Consider the following 24,830-nt stretch of genomic DNA (forward strand, 5'->3'; position numbering starts at 1 on the left):
ATTTTAACATTTTATTTAACCCAATCTAAAATATCATTTCAAAATGTAATCTGTATAAAGACTGTTGATGACATTTTAGGTTTTTTTTTCCATATTAAGTCTTTAAAATCCAATGTGTATTTACACTCACACCACATCTCAGACTAGCCACATTTATAGTGCTCAACAGCTACACGGGGTCAGTGGCTACCCCATTATACAGTGAAGCTGTAGAATCTTGCTACTTAAAATGTGCTCCCTGGACTGGCAGCATCATACCATCATCTGCTAGAAACAAGGAATCTCAGGCCCCACTGCAGGCCTAATTCATAAAATTCTACAGGTGATTCATAGGTACATCTGGGAAGAGAGATATAGGGTACTCAGTGTTTTCACTACCTAACATCAACATTGCTTCTCTTCATTCAGGCTCCACGCCGTGATTTTGCTTTGTGATTTTCAACACCAGTTCCAGACACAGATCTAAACCAAGCAACACCTCTCCTTGATGCTGAGCACAATGGGTTCAGGCACGCTAAATGTTTCAACCAGATTCAATGAGATCCAATGAATTCTTTGATAAATCCCACTGTCCTTGAATGAAAAAGGTAAGTTCTAGAGCCATTTTGGAGCATGATGGGAGATCCTGCCTTTCTAAGAAGTCTGTGAATGGAGGGAAAAAACTGATGGCCTCATTTGAGCCCCTGCTGTTAAGTCTTACAGCTTGACTTTTCAGATATGTTGTTGTTGTTCAGTCACTAAGTCGTGTCTGACTCTTTTGTAACCTCATGGACTACAGCATGCCAGGCTCCTCTCCCCTTCACAATCTCCTGGAGTTTGCTTAAATGTATGTCCAGTGAGTCAGTGATGTTATGTAACCATCTCATCCTCTGCCGCCCCCTTCTCCTTTCGCCTTCAATCTTTACCAGCATCACTGTCCTTTCCAATGAGTCAGCTCTTCACAGCAAGTAGCCAAAGTATTGGAGCTTGAGCATCAGTCCTTCCAGTGAATATTCAGGATTTATTTCCTTCAGGATTGACTGGTTTGATCTTGCAGTTATGTGAGCCAGTAAATTGTTTGTTTAAACTAGTCTGGATTGTGTTCTAGATAGTTATTATGTGTTTTCTCCTCCCCTTGTTCTCTGCAAGGCTCTGTGCCCCTGGATATTGATCTTAAAGAATTATATCAATAGGCTCCCCTTACCTTCTGGTTTTCTGTTGGGATTGGCTAATTGTCAGCACAAGTAGAAGGTGAAAGCACAGGAAGTAATAAGGTTGGGACATTTATTCCCTTGCCTCCTTTCTTGTGGAGCTGCTGAGGGTGACTTCTTTCTACCACAGGCCACAGCTATTTTCAGGTAGATCTCTCCTTTACCTATCGTCTCTGATTCCACCAGTCCTCTGCGTCCTTGCTCCTTCGGGCCTTGGGATGGTTGGTTTCCTGAGGTTGACAACACAGGACTAATGCACGTTCCTTTTGGTTTCCCAGTCCATGCCTTAGCAAATAGCTCCTTTATTAAACTCTCCTCAAATAATCCACTTTGAGCATGCCCTTTACTTCCTTTTGGGACCTGATTAGTACCAAAATTGGTATCAGCAATGGCCTTAAAATAGGATTCTGGAATTGAGTTGCTCACGTATATGACGAAGGCATTGAGTTTGGGATTAGGAGATGCAAACTATTATATACAGGACCGATAAATAACCAGGTCCTATTGTATAACACAGGGAACTATATTCAATATCCTGTAATAAACTGTAACAGAAAAACAGATGAAAAAGAATATGTGTATATATATATAACTGAATCACTTTGCATATACATATATATATAAACTGAATCACTTAGCCATACATCAGAAACACAACATTGAAAATCAACTATACTTCAATAAAATATTTAAGAAAAGAGGAAGTGATATATGCAACTTATAATTCATGACCTTAACAAAATTGTGTGCCCTCTACTTTCCCTCCACTTCATGGTGCAGGAGTGTGGGTGCAGTGGTGGAAGTTATAAGTTCTGTTTTGTTTTTAAATATTTCGCTGCACCAGGTCTTAGTTGAGGCATGTAGGATCTAGTTCCCTGACCAGGAATTGAACCCGCGCCCCCTGCATTGGAAGCTCAGTGTTAACCACTGGACCATCAGGGAAATCCCTTAGAAGCTCCATGTTGAGGACAGCAGACATAGCATAAAAAGGGCCTGGGATCTTGATTATTGAGTTGAACTATCAGCTCAAAATTGTCTATACTCGACTTTTACATACAAGAGAAACAGATTTCTACTTTGGCTACTGTTACAGTAGGAATGCTAGCATCCTTAATGCAGTTTGGGTTTTCTGTCACCGGCAACCAAGAGGCCCTAAGTGAAAAAACAGGTTTGTTGCCAGCCTATTGCTGCACTCAGCCAACCACAGTCCCACCATGTCCACTGATGGTCTCCTCCTTGCTCTGCTGTGGGTCCTGCCCACTTTTCAGATGAACCCTGGGCCCATGAGCTGCTTCAAATCACTACTGCTCCTGGACAAAGGCTCCCCTTCCCTGCGTCCATGCTGGCTGTGCAGGTCTGTGTGCGCCACCAAAAGGTGGGCCTCAACTGGACACACCCTATGCAGGGATGCGTATTAACTAACACTGCAACTGAGAGGTCCAAAGACAATGTAGTTTGTTTTCTGTAATCTAATCTTTCCTATAAGCCCCTATCCTGCTAGGTGGCAAGGGGAGATTGAGGCTTGCTGGTGAATATTAGATGATTTGGTTCAAACAGTATGTTTCAGAGTAACTTGGTCTCTTTTAAGTAAATGCTGCTTCTTGGGTCTCTTTCTCTTCCCCGCCTCACCTTACCAAGATCTGGGAGACAGAGAAAAACTATCATGTGATATCCCTTATATGTGAAATCTAAAAAGAAAGTATACAAATGAACCTGTTTACAAACAAAAACAGACTCACAGACTTAGAGAATGAACTTAATGGTTGCTAGTGGAGAAGAGGTAGGGAGTTTGGGATCAACATGTACACACTGCTGTATTTAAAATGGATAACCAACAAGGACCTACTGTATAGCTCAGGGAACTTTGCTCAATGTTATGTGGCAGCCTGGATGGGAGTGGAGTTTGGGAGAGAATGCATACATGTAGATGTACAGCTGGGGTCCTTTGCTGTTTTACCTGAAACTATCGCAACATTGCTAATTGGCTATACTCTGATATAAAACAAACAGCTTTTTAAAGAACAACTAGGGTCTTGGAGCTCAGGAAATCAGAGATTCAAATGTGAACTCACGGTAGAAGGAAAGTGTTGCTTTGGATTCCTGTGAGGTCTTCTAGTTCTGCCATGAAACACCTGGCCTCCTTCCTGAATTTCTGGCATTACCTGGATGCAGTGCACCTCATCTGGCCTCTAGAGTGAGATGCCAGCCCTCAGAGCTGAAGTCCATGGTCCCAACCACTTGCCTTTTGCCATAAAATCCCTCCTCTGCAGGCCTTTTCACGTCCAGTCTCTACACCAGCCTCTACAGCACTTCCAAGTGCTGTCATGGGGCACAGGGAAGCTTCTGATTCCCTGTGGACCAAGTACAAGCTGTGAGGGACTGGATATGGTATCCTGGTATTCACGGCCTAGGCTCTTCCCTCTGTCACTGCTACATTATTGTTCCTACAGTATGCTGGACATGATGCAAAGCCAAGTGGAAGGCTTCTCTTGGAGGCTTGCGGCTTCCTGCAAGCCTTACCTGGGGAAGCAGCCCTCAAGCCTCTGACATTCTGAATTCTTCATAGTTTCCCTATCTGTCTTGGATGTTTCTATAGATTCCCCTATTCAAGATGGGGGGGGAGGGGTGCTAGGGAGAATGGATGGCAGAAATGAGGACCCTGGAGCATGCCTGCCTGCTTGTTCTTCCTCTTCCATTTCTCTTGTTCACATACCTGCAGGCAGTGCTACTTTTATTTCCTCTTCCTTTTTCCCCTCATGGTCTGGACATCACAGGTAGGTGAGTTTTCACCCCTACAGTATACAAGGATCACCACGATCTGAGCAAGTAAGAAACAGCTTTTGACATAAGGTCTGCAGGAAAACTGTGAATTTGGGCCCCTCCAGAGACAATTATATTAACAATCCATCCCTCGAATTTTATGTTAAAAAAAAATTGTTTTTTTAAGTTTTGGCCACACCACACGCCATGTAGGATCTTAGTTCCCTGAGAAGGGATCAAATCTGCACCCTCTGCAGTGGAGGTGCAGAGTCTTAACCACTGGACTGCCAGTGAAGTCCCTCTGCTGAAAAATTAAGACCCTTTTGCTGGGGTGCTTTGTACCAACATGCCAGTTGTAGGTTCTACTCTGTGGCCTTCAAGTCTGCCCACCTTTCTAAATCTTCACAGTGCAAATTTCTTCCCTAGCCTTTCTATATCCAGGGGTTGTGGTCCTAAGATCCATTCCTTTTCCCTAGGCAGTCTGTGGGCATATTCACCTCCTGGTCGTATATTTCCTACAGACTGGTAACTTACGCTTAATGTAGAATGCCATGTTTGAATATGCCTATACACATGCACAAGCTTTACCAGGACCTTGCAAGGAGTCCTTGACACTCCAAATATGCTTCTTTCCTGGGCCTCCCTGCCAGGTGAAACGTGAATAACACACCATGTGTACACACATTACCAGGTGAAATTACCCAACTCCATATTGAGAAAGGTTTCTTTCCCCAGATGCAACAGCTTTTCATTCTGACGACAAACTTGGTGCTTGCGCAATATGCAGTTAGTTCTTTGTTTTCCTGCTTTCAGGCTGTGTCCCAACGTTTGTCAAGTGCATAGGAAGGCCCATTACAGCACCAACTATTCTACAACGGTTATCACAAAGCAACCAAATCTTTAAAATTAATTATTTTTTTTCTTTCGGCTTTGAGTGAGTTAAAACTAGGCGAGAACAAGTCACCTCCCCCAAAAGACTGAAGCAGAAGAATCTGAGTTAACAGAAGAATCTGATAAAACTTGCTATCGGCTGGATGGGGTGGATAGGGCTTAGATTCCGCTCAAAGAGTACGGAGAACCCTCCCTCGGTCACCATCTGCCGCCATTCACTAGGGAAGTAGCATCAGTTCTGGGGCCCAGGCCCCTTTGGATGACAGAAGACAGTTCCATTTTCTGGCAGACTGCTCACAGCTGAGCACATGGCAAACCGTCCATAAATGTATGCACTCTACACCTGATAGGGTGCTTTTGTCCCCAATTCTTGATGTCCTGAAATTTCCAACTTAACATTCAGTCAGGCAGAACTCCTCTTTTGGTACACCTGAACCCCAAATTCTCTCATTCAGATTGGATGCTAAAGGCAAACAAGGCTTCACAATCCACTGAGAATCAAAGAGAAAGCCTTCATTTCCTTCCCCAGACATTGCAATAAGGAATGAGGTAGTGGTAGGGCTTCCCCGGTGGCTCAGTGGCCAAAAATCCAACTGTTAACGCAGGGGACACGGGTTCAATCCTTGATGCGGGAAGATCCCATGCCATGCCATCGGGTAACTAAGCCCGCGCGTCACAACTATTGAGCCTGTGCTCCTGAGCCTGGGAGCTGCAACTACTGAGTCTGCGAGCCCTAGAGCCTGGGCTCCACAACAAGAGAAGCCACTGCAATGAGAAACCCATGCACTGCAACTAGAGAGTAGCCCCAGATCACAACTAGAGAAAGTCCACACAGCAGCGAAGACCCAGCACAGCCAAAAATAAATGAACAAAACACATTTTTTTAAAAGATTGAAAAATAAATCAGGTCATGCTATGATATGAATGACATCACACGATAGTGGCTGAAACCTGTTTTTCCTGAGCAAGCAGACCTGAGTCAGACACACGGCTGGAACTGTTGCTCAACCCCACGTCCCATAAAGCTTTCTCACTCTAGTCCCACCAACTAAGGAGCAACAGCTATCACTTACGGAGCATTTACAAGCCAGGTTCTGTGCTAAGCATTTCCAGGAATATCTGAAGGCAAGTTTCTTAGCCTTTCTGAGTTTGCTTCCTCATCTGTAAAATTGGCATAGACACCTCACAAAGCTATTTTACTGACTACATGAAATATACATTTATAATCCTTTAGCACACTACCTGGCACATTACAGGCACTTTAACTGTTGTGATGAGTATTTTCTTAGGCTTTTTATCTGAATTTATATTAATTTGATGAACCATGCTGTCCAAATCTACCCTAAGTTCAGAGAGCACGGGACACCAAATTATCAGAAGATAAATCTGATTATTCAGTTCCTGAGCTTAGTGAGAGATACTTTTATTTTTCAATGTTGTGACTACAGCTGTGACTCAGAGATTCTGAAACTCCTGCCTAAAGTGGAGTATTGAATGATAAATATATTTTTGAAAATTTTCCTAAAAAGGCAAGAAATGCAGCTCTTTATACATTTCTAGACTGTCCTCATGTTGGTAAGGCTTAAGGTGGGCAATCCACTACCACTACCAAGGTCAAAACTCCACACAAATCCTTTACTTCTATTGGTGAGATAGGGTATCCCCCACTCCTCATGGGTGATCTACAACCCAATCTGAGATACAGAATATTCACAAAAAGAGAAGTGTGTGGTTACCTGGTAGTACAGGCTAAAAGCCCAGAAATGGTCTGGGTGAGGTAATAAGTGCACGACTTCCCTCAGGCCTGGAACAATCTCAGAAAAAGCGTTCCGAGTAGGGGGGAAGGGAAGGCTGACCATCAGCTGAACCTGGCAGACCAGTAAGACCTGGATGGGTGGAGCAGAAGGAAGGTGGCATTCCTGGAAGGAAGAAGGGCCTGAACAAAGGGAGGTAGAGTGAAACGAGGCTGAAAGAGTGTTGGACATTCCCTTCAGCTCAAAAGGGATGGGCAGATTGTCGAGTACCACGTGTATTATTATTATCTGAGCCACGAGAAACCAAACTTTGTAATTGTGAAATATACTTTAGAAGGACACATAGACATCTAGGGATAGTTGATGAACACTATTGATGAGCACTACTAACAGTGAGGAGCACTTCTGTCCTCACCACCAGGTTAAGAAACAGCACACTGAATGAATCCTGGAAGTCTTGTGTACCCTATCCTAGTGGCATCCCTTTCCTTTTCCCTAGTCACCAGACTGAACTGTTGTGTTTCCCTGAAACTGAATTGTTTTGTATTCAATTGTGCCTACTTTTGACTTCTTTGTGAGTGCAATCCCTCTTGTATGTACACTTCCATTACTTTGTTTCTATCATCAAATATGTACGGCTTTGTGTATGTCTGAACTGTAAGGAGAAAACAATGTAATGGCTCAGATGGGAAAGCGTCTGTCTACAATGCGGGAGACCTGGGTTCAATCCCTGGGTGGGGAAGATCTCCTGGAGAAGGAAATGGCAGCCCACTCCAGTATTCTTGCCTGGAAAATCCCATGGACGGAGGAGCCTGGTAGGCTGCAGTCCATGGGGTCGCAAAGAGTTGGACACGACTGAGCAACTTCACTTTCAACACCTAGCAATGTAATTCTCTAAAGCAATTCATTAAGGTCCGTCTCACGAAAGTATTCTGGAGACCCGTGAACATAATGCCCAGCTTTGTTAATAATTAAGAAAATGCAAATTAAAACTAAAATGAGATATCATTTCACTCTCACCAGACAGGTAAAATTTTAAAGCCAAATTTGAATTTGGGGGTGACACAAATATTCAGTCTATAACTTACATGCATCTCCCAGACCTTATTCCATATATTTATATACATGTAAGTTAAAGACTGAATGTTTGCACCTGCCCCAAATTCCTATGTTGAAATCCCAACCCTCAATGTGATATTAGGAGGTGGAGCTCTGGGGAGGTAAATAGGTCATGAGGGTGGAATGCTCATGAATGCGAGTACTGTCCTCCTAAGTGGCAACGAGAGCTTCCTCCTGCCTCTGCCATATGCAATACAATGAGGAGATGGCTGTCTACAAACCAGGAAGCAGGGCTTCGCTAGACATCAGATCTGCCAGCAGCCTCATCTTTGATTTCCCAGACCCCAGAACTGTGAGAAAAGAATTTTATTCAAGCCACCCATTCTGTGGTAATTTGTTATCCTAGCCCAAACTAAGTCACTGCAGAAATTTATCTACAACTTGTTTACCTTGATTATAGATCATTCCACTCCAGTATGTATAGACCTACTTCATTCTAACTGCTATGTAATATTTCACAGCATGGATGAATCATAGTTTTACCAGTCCTCTCTTAACTTCTTTTGAACAAGTAATATTCGGATTTACAAAATTCAAAATGTGCAGAAGAGAACATTCCTTCTACGTGTCAGTAGCTGTGGTCTGGCGGCAACCAAAGTTACCAGTTGTAGCAGAGACTGGCTAGATGCCGACTAATCCCACTGCTTCTTCCTGGGCACAGAAGAGGCCATGTCCCAGTTTCCTTGATTTCAGTTGTGGTTAGTCAACTGGATTTGACCAACACAACCTGGGAAGAAGTAACAAACACAACTTCCAGTGTTGGCCAGCTTCTGTAGTGTTCTCCCTCTCAGATAACCAGCTGGCTGAATGCAGACGGTCCAGAGGAAGACTCTGTGCAGACACTAGAAGACAGTGGTGCCACAAGACTGAAGGAGGCAAACTTTAACTGTCAACTTGGACCAAAGGGACCAAAGACATACACACTGGACCATATGTGTGTCAGAAATAAGCTTTTGGGTTAAACCAGGCAGTTTAGTTTAGTTTGGGGTTGTTACTTCAGCTAGCATTAACACACGAGCTTCTTATTTATCCTGAGACGTTCCACATAATATGTGCTCAGTCACTAAGTTGTGACGGACCCTTTGTGACCCTGTGGACTGCAGCCCACCAGGCTCCTCTGTCCATGGAATTTCCCAGGCAAGCATTATTAGAGCAGGTTGCCATTTCCTACTCCAGGGGATCTTCCCAACCCAAGGAATGAACCCATGTTTCTGGCATCTCCTGCATTGGCAGGTGGATTCTTTACCACTGTGCCACCTGGGAAGCCCTTCACATAATATACACAAGCAATTACCATTCCTCTATCAATAGATATGTTCATTCAAGGTTGTCTCCAGTTTCTTCCTATTACAGTAACACTACAATAAACATTCTAATGAAGGCTTCTAGACATATTCCACCTTCAAGAGATTATGTTACAAAAGTAGTAAGTACGTAGGAACCTACTCCAGTTCAGCCAAGTACTTCCCATCTTTTGCTGAATTCAGCTTGAGTTCATCAAGTTGGCATGGTGCCAGCCTGGGCAAACGTGAAGTTACTCTCTGGCTCAGAATTCAGTTTGATGTTGAGACTCTACTTTCCACATGGACTGATTTTTTTCCCCCCTACAATAACCTCTTACTTACCTATTTTTTTTCCAGGCTCTGAGACTCTGTCACCATAGTCCAATATGTATGCTCTTAGTCCCTTTCCTGGATTTGCCAAGATGTCAGATTCTCCCCAGGCTCCAGACTCCTAACATGTCTTTTCTACTCATGAACTCCATTGATTTAATCAACGCCATGCCCGAATATGTGTCTCTGCAAGGGCCATTGCAGGTGCAGAGGTGGGAAGCACATCTATGTAAGGAGTGATAATGGAGGGGGGGGGAAAGATTCCAGAAGTTTATAGTTGGTCCTGGCATTGACATGGAACTGCTGAGAAAATCAACTTATGAGACCTAAATTTGTGCTTTTCTTTACATTCGGGTTTTTCACATATGGTACACATTCATTTACAGATTTCAACTCTTTCATTTAAGAAGTCTATACAACTTGAACTATTAAAGCTGTAATTACCACTTCAAGGCATCACTAGTCTTGAAATTAGTCCTTTTTCCTCTACCCTGCAGGTGCTAAAAGCAAAGCACGATGCAGGTAAGCTGCTTAAAGGCAACAGAAAAAGAAGAGGAAGTATGAATATAATTTCCCTCCCAGCTTCTTAGCCCAGACAGTGATTCCCATCTTCTGATTTTACACACTGTACTTGATGCTGTCTACAGGGCTTCCCTGGTGGCTCAGTGGTAAAGAATCCACCTGCCAATGCAGGAGATGTGGGTTCAATCCCTGGGTGGGGGAAGATCCCCAGGAGGAGGAAATGGCAACCCACTTCAATATTCTTGCTGGGGAAATCCCATGAACAGAGGAGCCTGGTGGGCTACAGTCCATGGGGTCACAAAGACTCAGACAAGACTGAGTGACTGAGCACACATTACTGTTTCTCTACTAGACTCTACTCCACGAACACAGGAACTAAGTCACCTTGTTTACCACTATACACCCAGTGTTTATGGTAAGTGTTCTCACATGGAACATACTTCATAAGCTGAGATTCTGGCCTCACACAGCCAGCAATTCCTTGCTCACTAAAAACATGAGATCGTAACAACTAACAGGCCACATGGAGAAAGCCCAGGAGATGGGGGAAATAAAATAACCAGATCTGCAAAGCAGGTTCTGGCTCAACTAAACCATCAAGCTTTCTACTTCGCAAGAAGTAGAAAACAACCCATCAACAAATGTATAGTACCCTGATCACCAAGAATGCGGGTCAATAAACATCTTGGATTTTCATTTTAGAGTCAGTAGCTCCTTCTAACTGGGTAAAAAGAGAAGAGAAAAAAGTGGTCAAATTTCTCCCTGATGTATATATTATTCTGCATACAATTTAAAGGTGTGAAAAAAACATAAAACCCTCACAAACCTTCTGAAGGCTGTTCATGGTCCACAAGGCCAATAAACCCAAGTTAAGAATTGCCGGTTTATGAGTCTTTCTGTTGTACAAATCTTTTTATCTCTAATCTTTATTATCACATTTAGCTCCTCTCTGATAGATCTGATCCCCATCCTTCTTCTCTCTGCAAAGAGAAAAACGCAACACGCGGCAATAAAGGTGTCAGTAGTCAACGGCTGAAACCAATCTTTACAGTAATGCCTACGCTGTGCTTTCAAACTTGGAAACTCTGGCACTTCTCTGTGACTGGGATATTCTAGCCTCTCAATTTACACCTGTTTTATATCATATTAACTTTGCAGGATTCCCCTCCTGTAACATTCTCTAATCTCACCAAGAATGTGGAAACGTGCTAACTTGGTGGCCGCAGCTCCTAGCTGACTGCTTTGGCTTCGTGGTCGCTGGACTTCCTGCACAGGGCTTCCAGTGCCTGGAAGGGCTTGGGTGAAGACATCTTTCATAATGACTACTATTGATCTGAAAGACATCCAACTGAGAAGACTTTCAAACCTAGCCCAATCCACGTGGCTACTCTTCACTCCATTTTACCAAAGGCTTTCAGTTTCATCTTATTAACTTCCCCAAAGGACCTAAGTGGACAACCTGAGAAAACTGACGTTCAATGACGTCACACAAAAGCCAAGGCCTTCGACATGACCTCAAATCTCCTGGGCCAAATATCACTAGCTTACTAGCCCCAGCTGCATCAGGGAAAAAACTGCAACCTTCCAAGTCCCCAAGACAGGTGATCATTTGGGCTCCAAAGCTGAGAATGGATGGAACACCTTCCCTATCCAGTAAGGTTACAGGGAAGGCCGAGCCCGGCGCTGTAGAAAGAACTTCCGCCTAGAAAAACGTGTCGTCACGGGGCGAGCTTCCGGTTCCACTCCGTCCCGTGGACCGAGACCTTTTATTCCAGTTGGCAGTCGTCCGCACCCTAAGGCTACCCCACCCAGCTGCTCCCTCGGGTTTCTCCACACCCTGCGGAGTCGTTTGCACGTCTCGAGGGTGTGACGGTTACGTGGCGACGTCACTTGGGAGAACGGTGCCAAGCGAGTAGCGTACCCGTGATCTTGCAGGACCGGAGCCTTGCCGCGGAACAGCGCGGCGAGTGCGTGGAGGCGGGACTAACTTATGACTGACGTCCACACCCACTTACTGCCGTTCTGATTCTTTCTCAAATAAGCCAATGAATGCGACGACGGAGACGGCAACGTGCCCTCGCCGCCAGAAGTAGCTCCGCCCCCTCCACTAGGCTGCCCTTTGGTCGCCATGTTTAGTGTGGCTACTGCCCCTGCAACTTTCGGCTCTTTTCTGGCTTTCCGATGCCCTTGCTGAACTCCTTTCAAAGTATCTCTTCCCTTCCACTATCAAACTCGTCTTCCTTGGGCTTCCTTCTTGCTCGCTGCTTATCCAGCCACACTTGAAATGGCAGCTGGAGGCGGGGCCGAGGTGGGGGACTGCCCGACGCGGTGACGTCAGCGCGCTGCGTGTCGGCAGGTGGAGGGAGAAGGGAAAGTTTGGCCAGTGCGTGGGGCTGAGGTGGAGGGCGGGACGGAGGGGCTGGGCCCAGGCGAAGCTCCTGTCGCTGCTGCCGTGGAGGCCGAAGCCGGGACCTGGGCCGGGGAGGGGAGTGCCAGCCGCAGAGGAGCAAAGAGGCGAGGTTCGCGGGTGCTTCGAGCCCCCCACCGCTCTGCCGCGCGGCCACCCAGCGCCAGGCGCCGTCCGACCCGTGGCTGTTCGCGAGGCGGTTGGTGGGGGCGCGGCGGCAGCGGTTGGGGGTGGGGAGAGGCGCGGCGAGGAGAAGAGAGAGGTCAGTGAGTTTGCGGGAAGACCGAGTGTCGTGCCGCCGTCATGACCGAGGACTCCAGTGCCCTGCCCTGGTCCATCAACAGGGACGATTACGAGCTGCAGGAGGTGATAGGTGAGAGCTGGCGCCGCGGAGGGGGGAGGCGCCGCGCTGGGCGGCGGGTGACAAGCCGGAACGTGGGGTCCCGCGGGAGCTCGGGGAGCGCAGGACTCCCAGATATTCGTGGGCGCTCGAGTGGCCCGGGGGTTGGTAGGGCGCGTGGGTGAGGCTCGAGGTTTGTGCAGCTCCTGCAAGGCGTGGAGGGGATTTTGAGAGGCGCGCCTGTGCGGCGAGGTGGGGTGGGGTCTGAGAGGCTCGTCAGAGATTTGTATGGCGACAGATGTGTCTGAGAGAAAAAAGAAAAGTGAACATGTGGGACAGGCCTTTACAAGGCGTTGCGAGGAATGGGGTATTGCAGTTGGGGGCTCGGTCATCTGTTTGTGGGGTGATAGGTTAGGGTGCTTCTGTTCAGTCCTGCATCCGCGTGAGAACCCCTACAAAGTGCCAGGCATTGCTCGGGTGGAACTGGGGAGCCTCTCCAGATGAAGCTGCAGGTACGGCACTGAGCGACGTAGACCAACTTACGACTGCTTGGAATTGGCTTGCCAGCCAGGGAGGTAGACATTAAATAAGGAGGCAAATAAAAAGAATTACAGGTTTTGGCAGATGCTAGCAAGGAAACAAGCAAGATGTTCTGAGAGAGAATAACGTGGAGACCTAGCTGGGGCCATTTCAAGGAAGATGCTTTTTTTCTGAGGTGTCGACATGGAAGTTGAGTGCTGAAGGATGAGAAAGAGTCTTGAGGGCCAAGGGAAGATTGTTCCTTACTGAGAGATGAGGAAATGCAAAGGCCCCAGAGATGGGGAAAAGCTTGATGTTGTGTTTTAGAACCCGAAAGAAGAGTGGTAAGGTTAGAAAGGTAAAGAGAGGAGCCAGATTTTAGGGACCTTCTCAGCCAAGGTAAGTGTTTTGAAATGTTAAGTGTTATTGGAGGGCTTCAAGCAGAGACATGATATGATCCAGTGGATCTGGCTGTTGTATGTGGAGTGGATTTGAAGGGGGTCTGGGAATACCAGCTGGCAGAAATCAAAGCTTGCACAAACATGAATTCTAATTCTCAGAGAGGCACAGTGATTGGGGGAGGGTGAGGACTGGGGATAAGGGGAGTATTTGTTGGACAACAATAATCTAGTGATCTTAGAAATCAAAAGAGAGTAGGTTTAGCTAAACAGAAGCTCGATCCAATGGACATCAGCAGACCCCTGGGTATTGGAGGAAGAAGACTGTCTGCTTTGCTAGATCAGCATCCTGTCCTAAATTAGTTTTATAACAAAGAGTGGCTGAAAACTCCTTAGTTGTCTTGGGGGTTGGGGGGAGTGAGTGTTTATTGCATTGTGTCAGTGTTTAGAGAAACTTTGTCACATTTCTTTTCTTTTTTTTTTTTTCACTTTACTTGCTTCTTCTATCAAAACAAATCTGGGGTAAGGTTTATGTGAAGACGTCCAGTCTTTTTCCTTAAGCCGCTTTATGGATCTGGTCCTTACTACATGCTGCATTCTAAAGACAGCCAGTTAGGTCTCTATCTTGATTAACTGCTTCCGAGTACCTCTATCAGAGTTTCATATTGAAAAAAGGGATTAGGTGGGAGATTACAAAACAATGTCTAAAAAATCAAGGAAAAGGGGTCTCTATCATTTTAGAAGAGAAATTTCGCTTTACCTTTCTGGTAAGGTGTACATCTTTCTCGGGTGGAGAGTAGTGTTGTGGTTGTTAATGCTTTTGCTATTAAGGTGGCACAAGGCTCTAGAGCTTTAGAAACTTGTCGATTTGCTGTTCTCAGACCAATAGGGTGTCTGTGAGTGAGCAAAAGGGAGGCTCAGCCCTCTGGGGTAGGGTTAGTCATCATCTCACTCCAAAAGTTAAGAACTCTCATGTGATTTGACCACCTTATTTTTAAAAACAACCTTACTCTGAGATATAATTTCACCCATTTTTTTTTAGTATAAAATTAACCCATTTTAAAGTGTAAAATTAAATGATTTTAGTAAATTTATTGTGGTGCACCAATCAGTATAATCCAGTTTTAGAATATTTTCATCACCCCAATGACATCCCTTGTGCCTGTTTACAATTAATCCCTGTTCCTACCCCCAGTTTCAGGCAATTGGAAACCTTTCCAACTCCATAGATTTGCCTTTTCTGGACATGTCATGTAAATAGGATTGTATAATATATAGTGTTTTGTGAACCTTTGCTTTGTTTTGTGAACCTTTGCTTCATTCACATAGCATAATATTTTTTCATTTTTAAAAACAATTTATACACCATAAAATCCACCTGTTTTAACTGTACAGTACTATCGCTTTTTTTTTTTTAGTAGATTTACAGAGTTGTTCAGTCATCACCACAATCCAATTTTAGAACATTTCCATCATTCCAAAAAGATGCCTCATGTCCATTTGCAGTCACTCCCTGTTCCCACCCCCTGCCGAAGGCAACCAGAAATCTACTTTCTGTCTCTATAGATTTGTCTTTCCTGGACATTTCCCATAGATAAGATCATATAATACATGGAGTGGATTTGTGTTTGGTTTCTTTTACTTGGTGTAATGTTTTTTGAGGTTCATCCACGTTGCTTCCTGTATTAGTACATTACTACTTTTTATTGGATGCCAGTTGATGGACACTGGATTGCTTCCGCCTTTTGCCTATTTTGAAAATATTGCTGTGAGCATTTTGTATCAAATCTTCAGGTGAACATGTTAACATTTTTCTTGAGTGGAATTGCTGGGTCACATGGTAGATTTATTATATGTTTAACTTTTTAAGGAACAGACAAACTTTTTCAAAGAGACTGTGCCATTTTACATTCCCTTCAGCCATGAATGAGGGTTCCTGTTTCTCTGCATCTTTGCCAGCATTTGTTGTCTGTCTTTTTGATTAAAGCCATCCTAGTGGATGTGAAGTATATCTGATTGTGGTTTTTGTTTTGCATTTCCCTAATGACTAATGATGGAGAGCATCTTTTCATGTGCTTATTTATTAGCTTTTCATATCTCTTCTTTGGTGAAATGTCTATTGCAATCTTTTTCCCACTTGGGTTGTCCACTGGGTTGTTCCCTTCTCTCTAAATTACAGAGGCGTGTGTGAGTGTTAGGTGTCTATTCATTCTGAATACGAGTCCTTCACCTGATACACGATTTCAAGTATTTACTCAGTCTTTTCATTTCTTTGGCAAGGTGGGACAGCAGGAAGTCGGGACTTGCTGGATCTTAGTTCTCTGACCAGAGATCAAACGTGGCCCGTGGCAGTGAAAGAGCCAAGTCCTAACCTCTGGACCACCAGGGAATTCCCTTATTACAGCATCCCCCACCACCACCTCATTTTTATCATTTTCTTAATGGTGTCTGCTAAAGCATGAAAGTTTTGACTTTTGATAGAGATTATTGGTTTTTGCTTTTATTGATTGTGTTTTTGGTCGTGTATCTAAGAAATCTTAACTAGCCCAACATCACAAACATTTTTTTCCTATGTTTTCTTCTAAGTGTTATAGTTTTAGCCTTTAAATTTAGTCCTCTGATATACTTTGAGTCAAGTTTTTTGTAAGGCATGAGGTAAGGCTTTACAGATGAAGACATGTGCATGCATGCTCAGTCACTGAGTCGTGTGACCCCAGGGACTGTAGCCCCCCAGGCTCCTCTGTCATTGGGGTTCTCCAGGCAAGAATACTGGAGTGGGTTGCCATTTCCTCCCCCAGGGGATCTTCCCAACCCAGAGATCAAACCCAGGCCTCCCACATTGTAGGCAGATTCGTTCCAGTCTGAGCCACAATGGAAGACTTAAAGATATTATAAGTGCAGGAGATGCAGGAATTGAACCTGCATCTCCTGCATTGGCAGGCAGATTCTTTAACCACTGAGCCACCTGGGAAGCCCAAAGACGCAGACATAGAAAGGTAAAATGACTTGTCCAAAGTCAGAACTAGTTATGGGCAGTCAGTACTGGCGTCCAACTATTGCCTAATCCAGGATTCTTGTCCTTGCATCTGGATTTTGATTGTTTTTTGGAAGTAACTGAAAGATGGTGGTCATCATCCCACCTTAAAAGAAATACCCTTACAATGGAAAAAAAAAAAAAATGGAGCAGATTTTTTGTTGATAACCCTTTTAGATTTTTTCTCTTTTGCGTATCCTGTTTTGTCATTTTTAAAATGTTCTCTTTCTCGTTTATAAGTTCCTAGAAGTTCCTAATGTACTTCCACTCCACTCTTCACACACTGTGTCTCACTTCTTCTTCTCAAAAGGGAGGGGAAATGTTTTTCCGTGAACTACAGCTTAGTACAAGTAGCAGGGGCCAGTAAAGCACTGTACAGTTATTCTAACTTGGCTTCCATGCTGAAATGTTTGAAATACAGTATTTTGTAATAAGCTGTAAGTAGTTTTCAAAATGGATTTTTGTAATTTCTCCAGATTATACTCTCTTTTTTTCAGGAAACAATGATCAAAGTCTGGAAAAAAAGGCTTGAGGGAATTTTTTGAATATCTGTTTTCAGAGATTGTATTTTAAGGCAATAATATAATGGTGTCTCCTTTCTTATCAAAACATATATTCATTTGAGCTATAATTTTTTTTTGCATGTGCTTCTTAGAACTGTATTTGTGGGCTTGGTTTCTCATGTTGTGTTGCTCTCTCATTTTCTAGCAAAATCCTATAGAGAAAAGAAAACTCCCTTCTTAGAACATAATAGAAAAGTATAGGTTGGGAATTCAAAGGACTTCCTTTTAAAACATTCTCTTCTCTGAAGCACGTTTTGGCAAGGGTTTGGAGTTGTTTGCGTGTGATTCCGTGTGAAAGCAGTGGCGTTCGGCTCATGGTAATCGCCTTCGCGCCCTCCCCGCCTCTGCTGTGGGTCAGGGTTTCTGCCCAGGTGTCCGCTGCGCTTGTGTGTGTTGCCACAGCTGTAGGAGCGCAGACTCCACGGTTAGACTGACCTGGGCTTCAAATCCGCGCTTTACCTCTTGCTGCCTCTCTCATCTTGGGCAGTTTATTAGTTTTAGTTTCAGGTTTTTGTCTGTAAAATGGGGATAATGGTACATTTGTCATTGGGGCTGTTGTATGGAATTACAAATGTAATTGTTTATAAGAAGCTTTTAGCTCGTCTTTATTACTCCATACTGATGATTGTTTTCCCTTTGTTTTTTTTCTCCTTCCATTTCCTATTTTTTGGTATTGCCATAAAATGTGGAATACTACATGATTTGAAATCTTCTGGCACTTGTAGTCTTGTAGTATTTTGAATCTGTTGTAATGTTTATTGGAATATCACTGTGTCTTTTTTTCTCTTAGCTCCAGCTCTCATTCAAGTTTAGATGGATTTGGGGATTTATTCTGGACATGGTAGTACAGCTGTGTAAGGCCCTGTATTGCCCACAGTACAATATAGTGGCGAAGTGGGCAATCAGTCTGACAAGGGCTTTGCCATGCTGCTTTTGTTATCATGCATTTTACCTCAGCCTGGGTTTAGAAACGGAGAAGGCAATGGCACCGCGCTCCAGTACTCTTGCCTGGAAAATCCCGTGGATGGAGGAGCCTGGTAGGCTGCAGTCCATGGGGTCGCTAGGAGTCGGAGACAGCTGAGCGACTTCACTTTCACTTTTCACTTTCCACTTTCATGCATTGGAGAAGGAAATGGCAACCCACTCCAGTGTTCTTGCCTGGAGAATCCGAGGGATGGCAGAGCCTGGTAGGCTGCTGTCTCTGGGGTCGCTCAGAGTCGGACACGACTGAAGCGACTTAGCAGCAGCAGCAGGTCTAGAAAATTGTTCTTTAACATCTGTTTTTAGTAAGATGTGGTTCACCAACCTTTGATACTTTGGTGAAGGCAACCCACTAAGCTTATTCTCTACTACCTCCCCACTTTTTAAATTTTCGTCAATTGTTCACTAGCTACATATTTGATGTCTAAAGTATCAGTTACCAAGTATGGATTGCAGGATCCCACCCCTAGCTCCCCCATTAATGTGAAAGACATTGTGTTCTGTTGATAGAGTGATGTTTAATGGTCAGTGTATTTTCTCCCCTGATTGGAAGACTTCACTATGATAACATTTTCAGGAAGCCACATTGGGCCAACAACCTCATAGGGTTGTATCAAATAGGGATTGCATTTGACTCTGTGTATTGGAAAACAAATAATAGTGGCTTAGTAAAATACTTTTTTGACTCCTTTTTTATGACAGGAAAACTGAAGTGGCAGCCTAGGTGCCATGAGGCTCACTTAGCACATGACTTGCATTCTCAGAGTTGCAAGATAGTTGTTCCACCCCTAGCCTTGTGCTTGTGTTCCAGACCAGAAGAATATGGTGAAAGGACAGAGTCACATGACAACTCAGGTGGTTCCCTTTCAAAGGGCTTTCTTTCCTAGAAGTCTTACTCCGTGACTTACATTTCCATTTTATTGGACAGAACTGTGTCATTTGGCCACTTGCAAATGAAATGACGGTTTTTATCCAAGCGCATTATTACTTCAGACAAAATAGGTCAAAGTTCTGTTACTAAAAAAGGGAAAATTGTATGTTGGATAGGCAACTAAAAATGTTGGCCTTGTGATTTTTTGTTTTTGGTTTTCTTAAATTAAAATAGTTAAATAAGACATTGCAAGTGAATAATTTAACCTGACACATAATCATCAGTTCATAAATGTTAGCTTTAATCTGAAGAGACAGTTGCCTACCAGTTAAGAGCGTGGTATTGAAACATCATGTAGTTCTGGTTCTAGGCCCTTCTGTGCCCCTCAGTAATTAATGATCTGTCTTCCCTTTGTTTGCCTTGCTTTGTAAGATCAATAACACCTAACTCATGGAATTATTGTGAGAATTAGATGAAAAAAAATGCAAGTAAAGAGAGTACTCAGCATAGCATTAGGCACACAAAGTAAGAGCCCAATAAATGTTAACTAACGCTATGATGGCAATAATGAGGCAGCGCCCATGAAATCTTTGTATGGAGAACGAGCATGATTTTTATGATATTTTTGTGTTTGTTCTGTCTCAAGTGAGCAGATTTTTTTCTTGAAAATGTATGCTACTACTCGATTGACTAATCCATTCACCAAATATTTACTGACTTCCTCTTGTGTGTCAGACACTATTTTGGATACTAGAGATAACAGCAGCAAAGCAGACAGAAATCCCTTCTTTTATGGACTTTGTAATCTGGTGATGATGAAGAACAAATAAAAGTAGGGGAAAGGGATGGGACCCCCTGGGGATAGAGATGAGTTTAAGTAGGTCAAGGAAAACCTTCCTGAGAAGGTGACATTTGCGGGAAGACCTGAAGGAGGTGGAGAAGTGAGTATTGTGGTTATCTGCAGGAAGTTTGTTCCAAGCAGAGGGAACAGCAGGAGCAAAGGTCTTGGAGAAGGAGCACGCTATGTGACTAAGGAGTAAGGAGATGACGGTGGCTGGAGCAGAGTGAGACAAGGTTGAAGGGTCAGGAGAGTAAAGTGGTAGGAATGGATGGTCCTGGCTATCTAATAGTATGAAAAGTCCTGGCTTTTGCTTCACATAAAGTTTTAAAAGGATTACCTAGGCTGCTAGGTGGAAAATAGTTTTGTGAGGGTACGGGGGTGGAAGGGAAGGTTATCCGGGGGAGAGAGGTAGTAATGGAGGCGATGAGAAGCAGTCAGATGCTGGTATAATATATTTTGAAGTTAGAAATATGCCTTTGGATTAGATGTGAGAAGTATCCCAGATTTTTTGGCAGGAGCATCCAGAAAGATGGGGTTACTATCCATTGAGATAGAGATCACCAGAGTAAACAAGAGAGATGATTCATTGTAAAACCATCAGGCTGCTTGAATAATTACTCAGAGCATATGGTAAAGCGACTTTATTTTCATCTTTGTATGGAGAACAAACATGATTTTTATGATAATGACTTCCCTTACAGGTGTTTCTGTAAAGGAGTTTTAATTTTCACTATGACTCTGACAAGAGGGCTGATTGAGAAAAAGGTTTACAAAATTGTATATTCTTGTGCTTTCCATGGTTCAGGTGAAAATGCCTTAGTCATCTTTCAGAATGACCAGCCTGGACTAGCTATTTAGTGGCTGTGTAAACCCTTACTAAAAAATACTCAAAATCTTTATAATACACATCTGTTATAGTGATGGTTGGTCAGAATTTTGGGGGAAAAATATCTGCAGTTGATTTGGTTCATTTGATGTATTTTTTCCTCATAGGTAGGAATAAATCCATATTTTTGCTTACTCTTTATTTCAGGATCTAGTTAAGTGGAAAGAGACTGGAACTAAAATTTTTTAGTTCCCCTCATGCCTCTGGGCCTCTCCTTTTCTGTCTCAAGGGATAACATTACCCAGTTTGAAGGATTTCAGAAGAAAGCTCAGCCATGGTTTTGCACTTTGGTCCATTCTGGTGTGTAATGTACACTAATGCAGCAGTGAAAGAATCAGCTCAAAGAGGCCAAAAGAGTGGAAGAGTGGGGACCTGGGGGATGGTGTACGGAGGATGGACAATATATAAAAATAGTGAACTTCTGAATTAGGATGCTTTATTGGAAATGGTTTTACATTGTTTTACAATTATTTTCCATTATATTATTATTCATATTAGGCCAGTGCTTATTTGAGGGCATTAGAATAGTAACTTTCACACTTTGGCTAAACCATTCCTAACAGATACCATTTACATATTTTTTTTGCATGTGTATTTACACTGAGATAAAAGTTTTACAAGATGATATTTGCATTTTAATTTTATTGAAGTATAGTTGATAGATAATATTTACTTTTACTATGTGTAATATGGACTTCCCTGGTAGCTCTGCTGGTAAAGAATACATCTGCAATGCAGGGGACCCCAGTTCAATTCCTGGGTTGGGAAGATTCCCTGGAGAAGGGCATGGCAACCCACTCCAGTATTCTTGGGCTTCCTTGGTGGCTCAGATGGTAAAGAATCTGCCTGTAATGTGGGAGACCTGGGTTTGATCCTGGTTTGGGAAGATTCCCTGGAGGAGGGCATGGCAACCCACTCCAGTATTCTTGCCTGGAGAATCCCCATTGACAGAGGAGCTAGGCAGGTTACAGTCCATGGGGTCGCTAAGAGTTGGACACAGCTGAGCAACTAAGCACACACATGTGCAGTATGTCCTGATTATTTCTAATTTGATTCTGTTGAAGAATAAATGACGGTTGAAATCCAGTAAGTTGACTTAAGGTTTGAAAAATTCCTCATGAAGGAACCTGCTCTAAAGAGAAAGAGAAAATATCTATCGCACAGTACTTACATTAAGAAAATGCAAATTTGAGTAGAATGTGTCATATAAAATGCAACATGCTTTCAATATTTTTCTTCCCTATACCCTCTTTTGTCAACATTTTGGTGAAATTACCTTTTTAGTTGGAAAGAAGATGAGATAATGGAGAGAAAGGAGGAAAGGTTTAATGATTTGCACATTTTTTCTTTTTATTGTTTACATATCATATCTATCTAAGGCTGTATGTGCAGGAGAACTGGTGATTAAAACATGGAAAAAAAAACCACAATTTAAATGGTACGGGTGAAGATGGGGAGTTGGTGAGGATAATTTCTCCTCACATGTTTTGGTAAAGATTCACATACTTTAGAAGCATAATAAACCTTACCTGTGCCAAATTCTTGGGGGGACTCTGCTATGTTTTTTGACAGTTAAACGTCTAACATAATAGGTGAATAAATGAATAATAATGACATTTATTGAACATTGCTTCACTTCATGCTTGCTAAGTCACTTCAGTTGTGTCCGACTCTTTGCAACCCCGTGGACTGGAGCCCACCGGGCTCCTCTGTCCATGGGACTCTCCAGGCAAGAATACTGGAGGGGGTTGCCTTGCCTTCTCCAGGAGATCTTCCCTACCCAGGGATCAAACCTACGTCTCTTACGTTTCCTGAATCAGCAGGCAGGCAGGTTCTTTACCACTCGTATTTCCAAACATATAGTCAGAGAACCCAGAGTTACTGTGCTAATGGTAGTGGAGCTAAAGTTTGAATCTAAGTGTGTTTTCCATGGAGCTTCCTGAAGTTAGGTGAGTTTTGAATTGTGCTTTAAAAGGAGGGGGTGGAGTGGATTAATATGTAGGGAACAAGGTGGATGGCTTGCCCAGAGGCATGGAGATGGGGATAAACTAAATTGCATCTGGGATATGGAAAGTAAATTAATGTGTTGAACTGTCAGGAAGTACAGTATCAAGTAGTGGCTATGGTTTAGTAATCTGAGGAGTGATATTGTGCAAATGGAGTATGAAGATTATTAAGATTAACAGATGGATTGAAGCTTAGGCAGGTTTGTTTTTGTGTTTTGGTTTTTTTTAGCTATCTGGAACTTACTTATAGCTAACTATATGTGTACTGTACTCATTCGTGTGCATGCGTGTATGGTTCTTTGCAGTTTTATTACAGATGTTTGGTTGTGTAACTACCACTAAATTCAAGATACAGAACTGTATTCCACCACACAGTCTCTCAGGCTACCCCTTCATAGCCATCCTAACCTGTCTACCCAGGCTTCTCAGGTGGTGCTAGTGGTAAAGAACCTGCATGCCAGTGCAGGAGACATGAGAGACCTGGGTTCGATCCCTGGGTTGGGAAGATCCCCTGGAAGAGGTAATGGCAACCCACTCCATTGATCTTGCCTGGAGAATCCTTACGGACAGTCTGCTGCAGTCCATAGGGTTGCAACGGGTCAGACACAACGGAAGCAGGCACGCATGCACAACCTGTCTACCCACATCCCTTATCCCTGACAATCACTAATCTATTCTCCATTGCTGATATATTTGTTATTTCAAGAGTGTCATATAAATTGAGTCGTAAAATATGTAACTTTGAGATTGGCTTTTTTCACTCAGTGTAATGCCTTTGAGGTCATCCAAGTATTTGTGCATATCAACAGTTTGTTCATTTTTATTACTGAGTGGTATTCCTCTGTGTGGATGTACCATATGTTTAACCATTCTCCTATTAAAGGATATTTGGGTAGTTTCCAGTTTTTAGCTAGTATGAGTAAAGCTGCTGTGAATATGTATATGCAACTTTCTGTGTGAACATGTTTTAATTTCTCTCAGATAAATACCAGGCATATAAATGCCAAGTTGTACAAATTCATTTTTTTTTTTTTTTAGTTTTAAAAGAAATGGCCACACTATTTTCTGGAGTGGCCATACTATATTTTATATTTCCACCTGCAATGTATGAATGATGCAGTTTTACCATGTGATCATCAGCATTTGGTGTTATCACTTAAAAAATTTTTTTTTAGGGCCTCCCTGGTAAAGAATTCGCCTGCCAATGCAAGAAATACCTGATTGCTGATCAGGTTCAATCCCTGATCTGGGAAGATCCCACATGCTGCAGAGCAACTAAGCCTGTATGCCACAACTGCTGAACCTGTGCTCTAGAGCTTGGGAGCCATAATTACTGAGCCCACATGCCACAGCTGCTGAAGCCCAGATGCGCTAGAGCCCATGCTCCACAACAAGAGAAGCCACTGCAGGGAGAAGCCTGTGCACCAAGGTGCACAGAACAGTAAAGAAAATGTAAAGTTGAGGCAGTAAAGAACCTGCGTGCCAATGCAGGAGACATGAGAGACCTGGGTTTGATCCCTTGGTCGGGAAGATCCCCTAGAAGAGGATCTTTACTCACCGCAACTAGAGAAAAGCCCAAGCAGCAATGAAGATTCAGCACAGCCAAAAATAAATCAATTAAAAATTTTAAGAAATTTTACTTTCGCCATTCTGTTAGGTTATCCCATCTCTGTTGAATTGCTTTTGTACCTTTGTCAAAAATTACTGTGTCACATTTGTGTCAGTCTGTTTCTGGGTTCTCTATTCTGATGTGTATGTGTGTCTGTGTGTCCGTCCCTCTTCTTATACCATACTATCCTGATTACTGTAACTATATAATATGTCTTTAAATTGGGTTGTATGAATCCTTCAACTTCATTCATCTTCTTTACTATTCTGTTGATTATTTGAGGGCCTTCCTCTTTCATCTACATTTTAAAATGGAAAAAAAAAACCCTTGGAGTAAGTTTGTCTGTGTGTACAAAATACCTTGTGAGGATTTTAATAGGAATTTCATTAAACCTGTTTGAAGTCAATTAGGAGAGTACTGACATCTTTTCTACGTTGATTTTTCTAATTCATGAACATGGTATTTCTCCAATTATTTAGGTCTTTTTTGTTTTCTTTGGTATTTTATGATTTTCAGCATACAGATC

The 24,830-nt window shown here is 43.0% G+C and overlaps 1 protein-coding gene and 1 long non-coding RNA gene across 2 annotated transcripts in view; one reads left to right on the forward strand and one right to left on the reverse strand.

The window, feature by feature from the left end:
* On the reverse strand, nt 1-11,809 carry LOC145520599 (uncharacterized). Its single transcript, XR_014064625.1, has 7 exons — nt 11,431-11,809; nt 10,676-10,829; nt 9,340-9,552; nt 6,578-6,727; nt 3,904-4,008; nt 3,263-3,541; nt 1-1,735 (listed from the first exon to the last, which is right to left on the reverse strand). It is a non-coding gene; the product is annotated as an uncharacterized LOC145520599 (long non-coding RNA).
* A 398-nt stretch (nt 11,810-12,207) lies between these two features.
* Nucleotides 12,208-24,830, forward strand: part of OXSR1 (oxidative stress responsive kinase 1) — an 86,672-nt gene continuing 74,049 nt past the window's right edge. The window contains exon 1 of the mRNA XM_081527365.1: nt 12,208-12,629. Within this exon, the coding sequence (XP_081383491.1) occupies nt 12,560-12,629 (70 nt within the window). The 5' untranslated portion in view covers nt 12,208-12,559. The remainder of the gene's footprint in view (nt 12,630-24,830) is intronic.

This window comes from Giraffa tippelskirchi, chromosome 9 (assembly GCF_054371585.1).
Source record: "Giraffa tippelskirchi isolate mGirTip1 chromosome 9, T2T-mGirTip1v1.2.pri, whole genome shotgun sequence".
Lineage (NCBI taxonomy): Eukaryota > Metazoa > Chordata > Mammalia > Artiodactyla > Giraffidae > Giraffa > Giraffa tippelskirchi.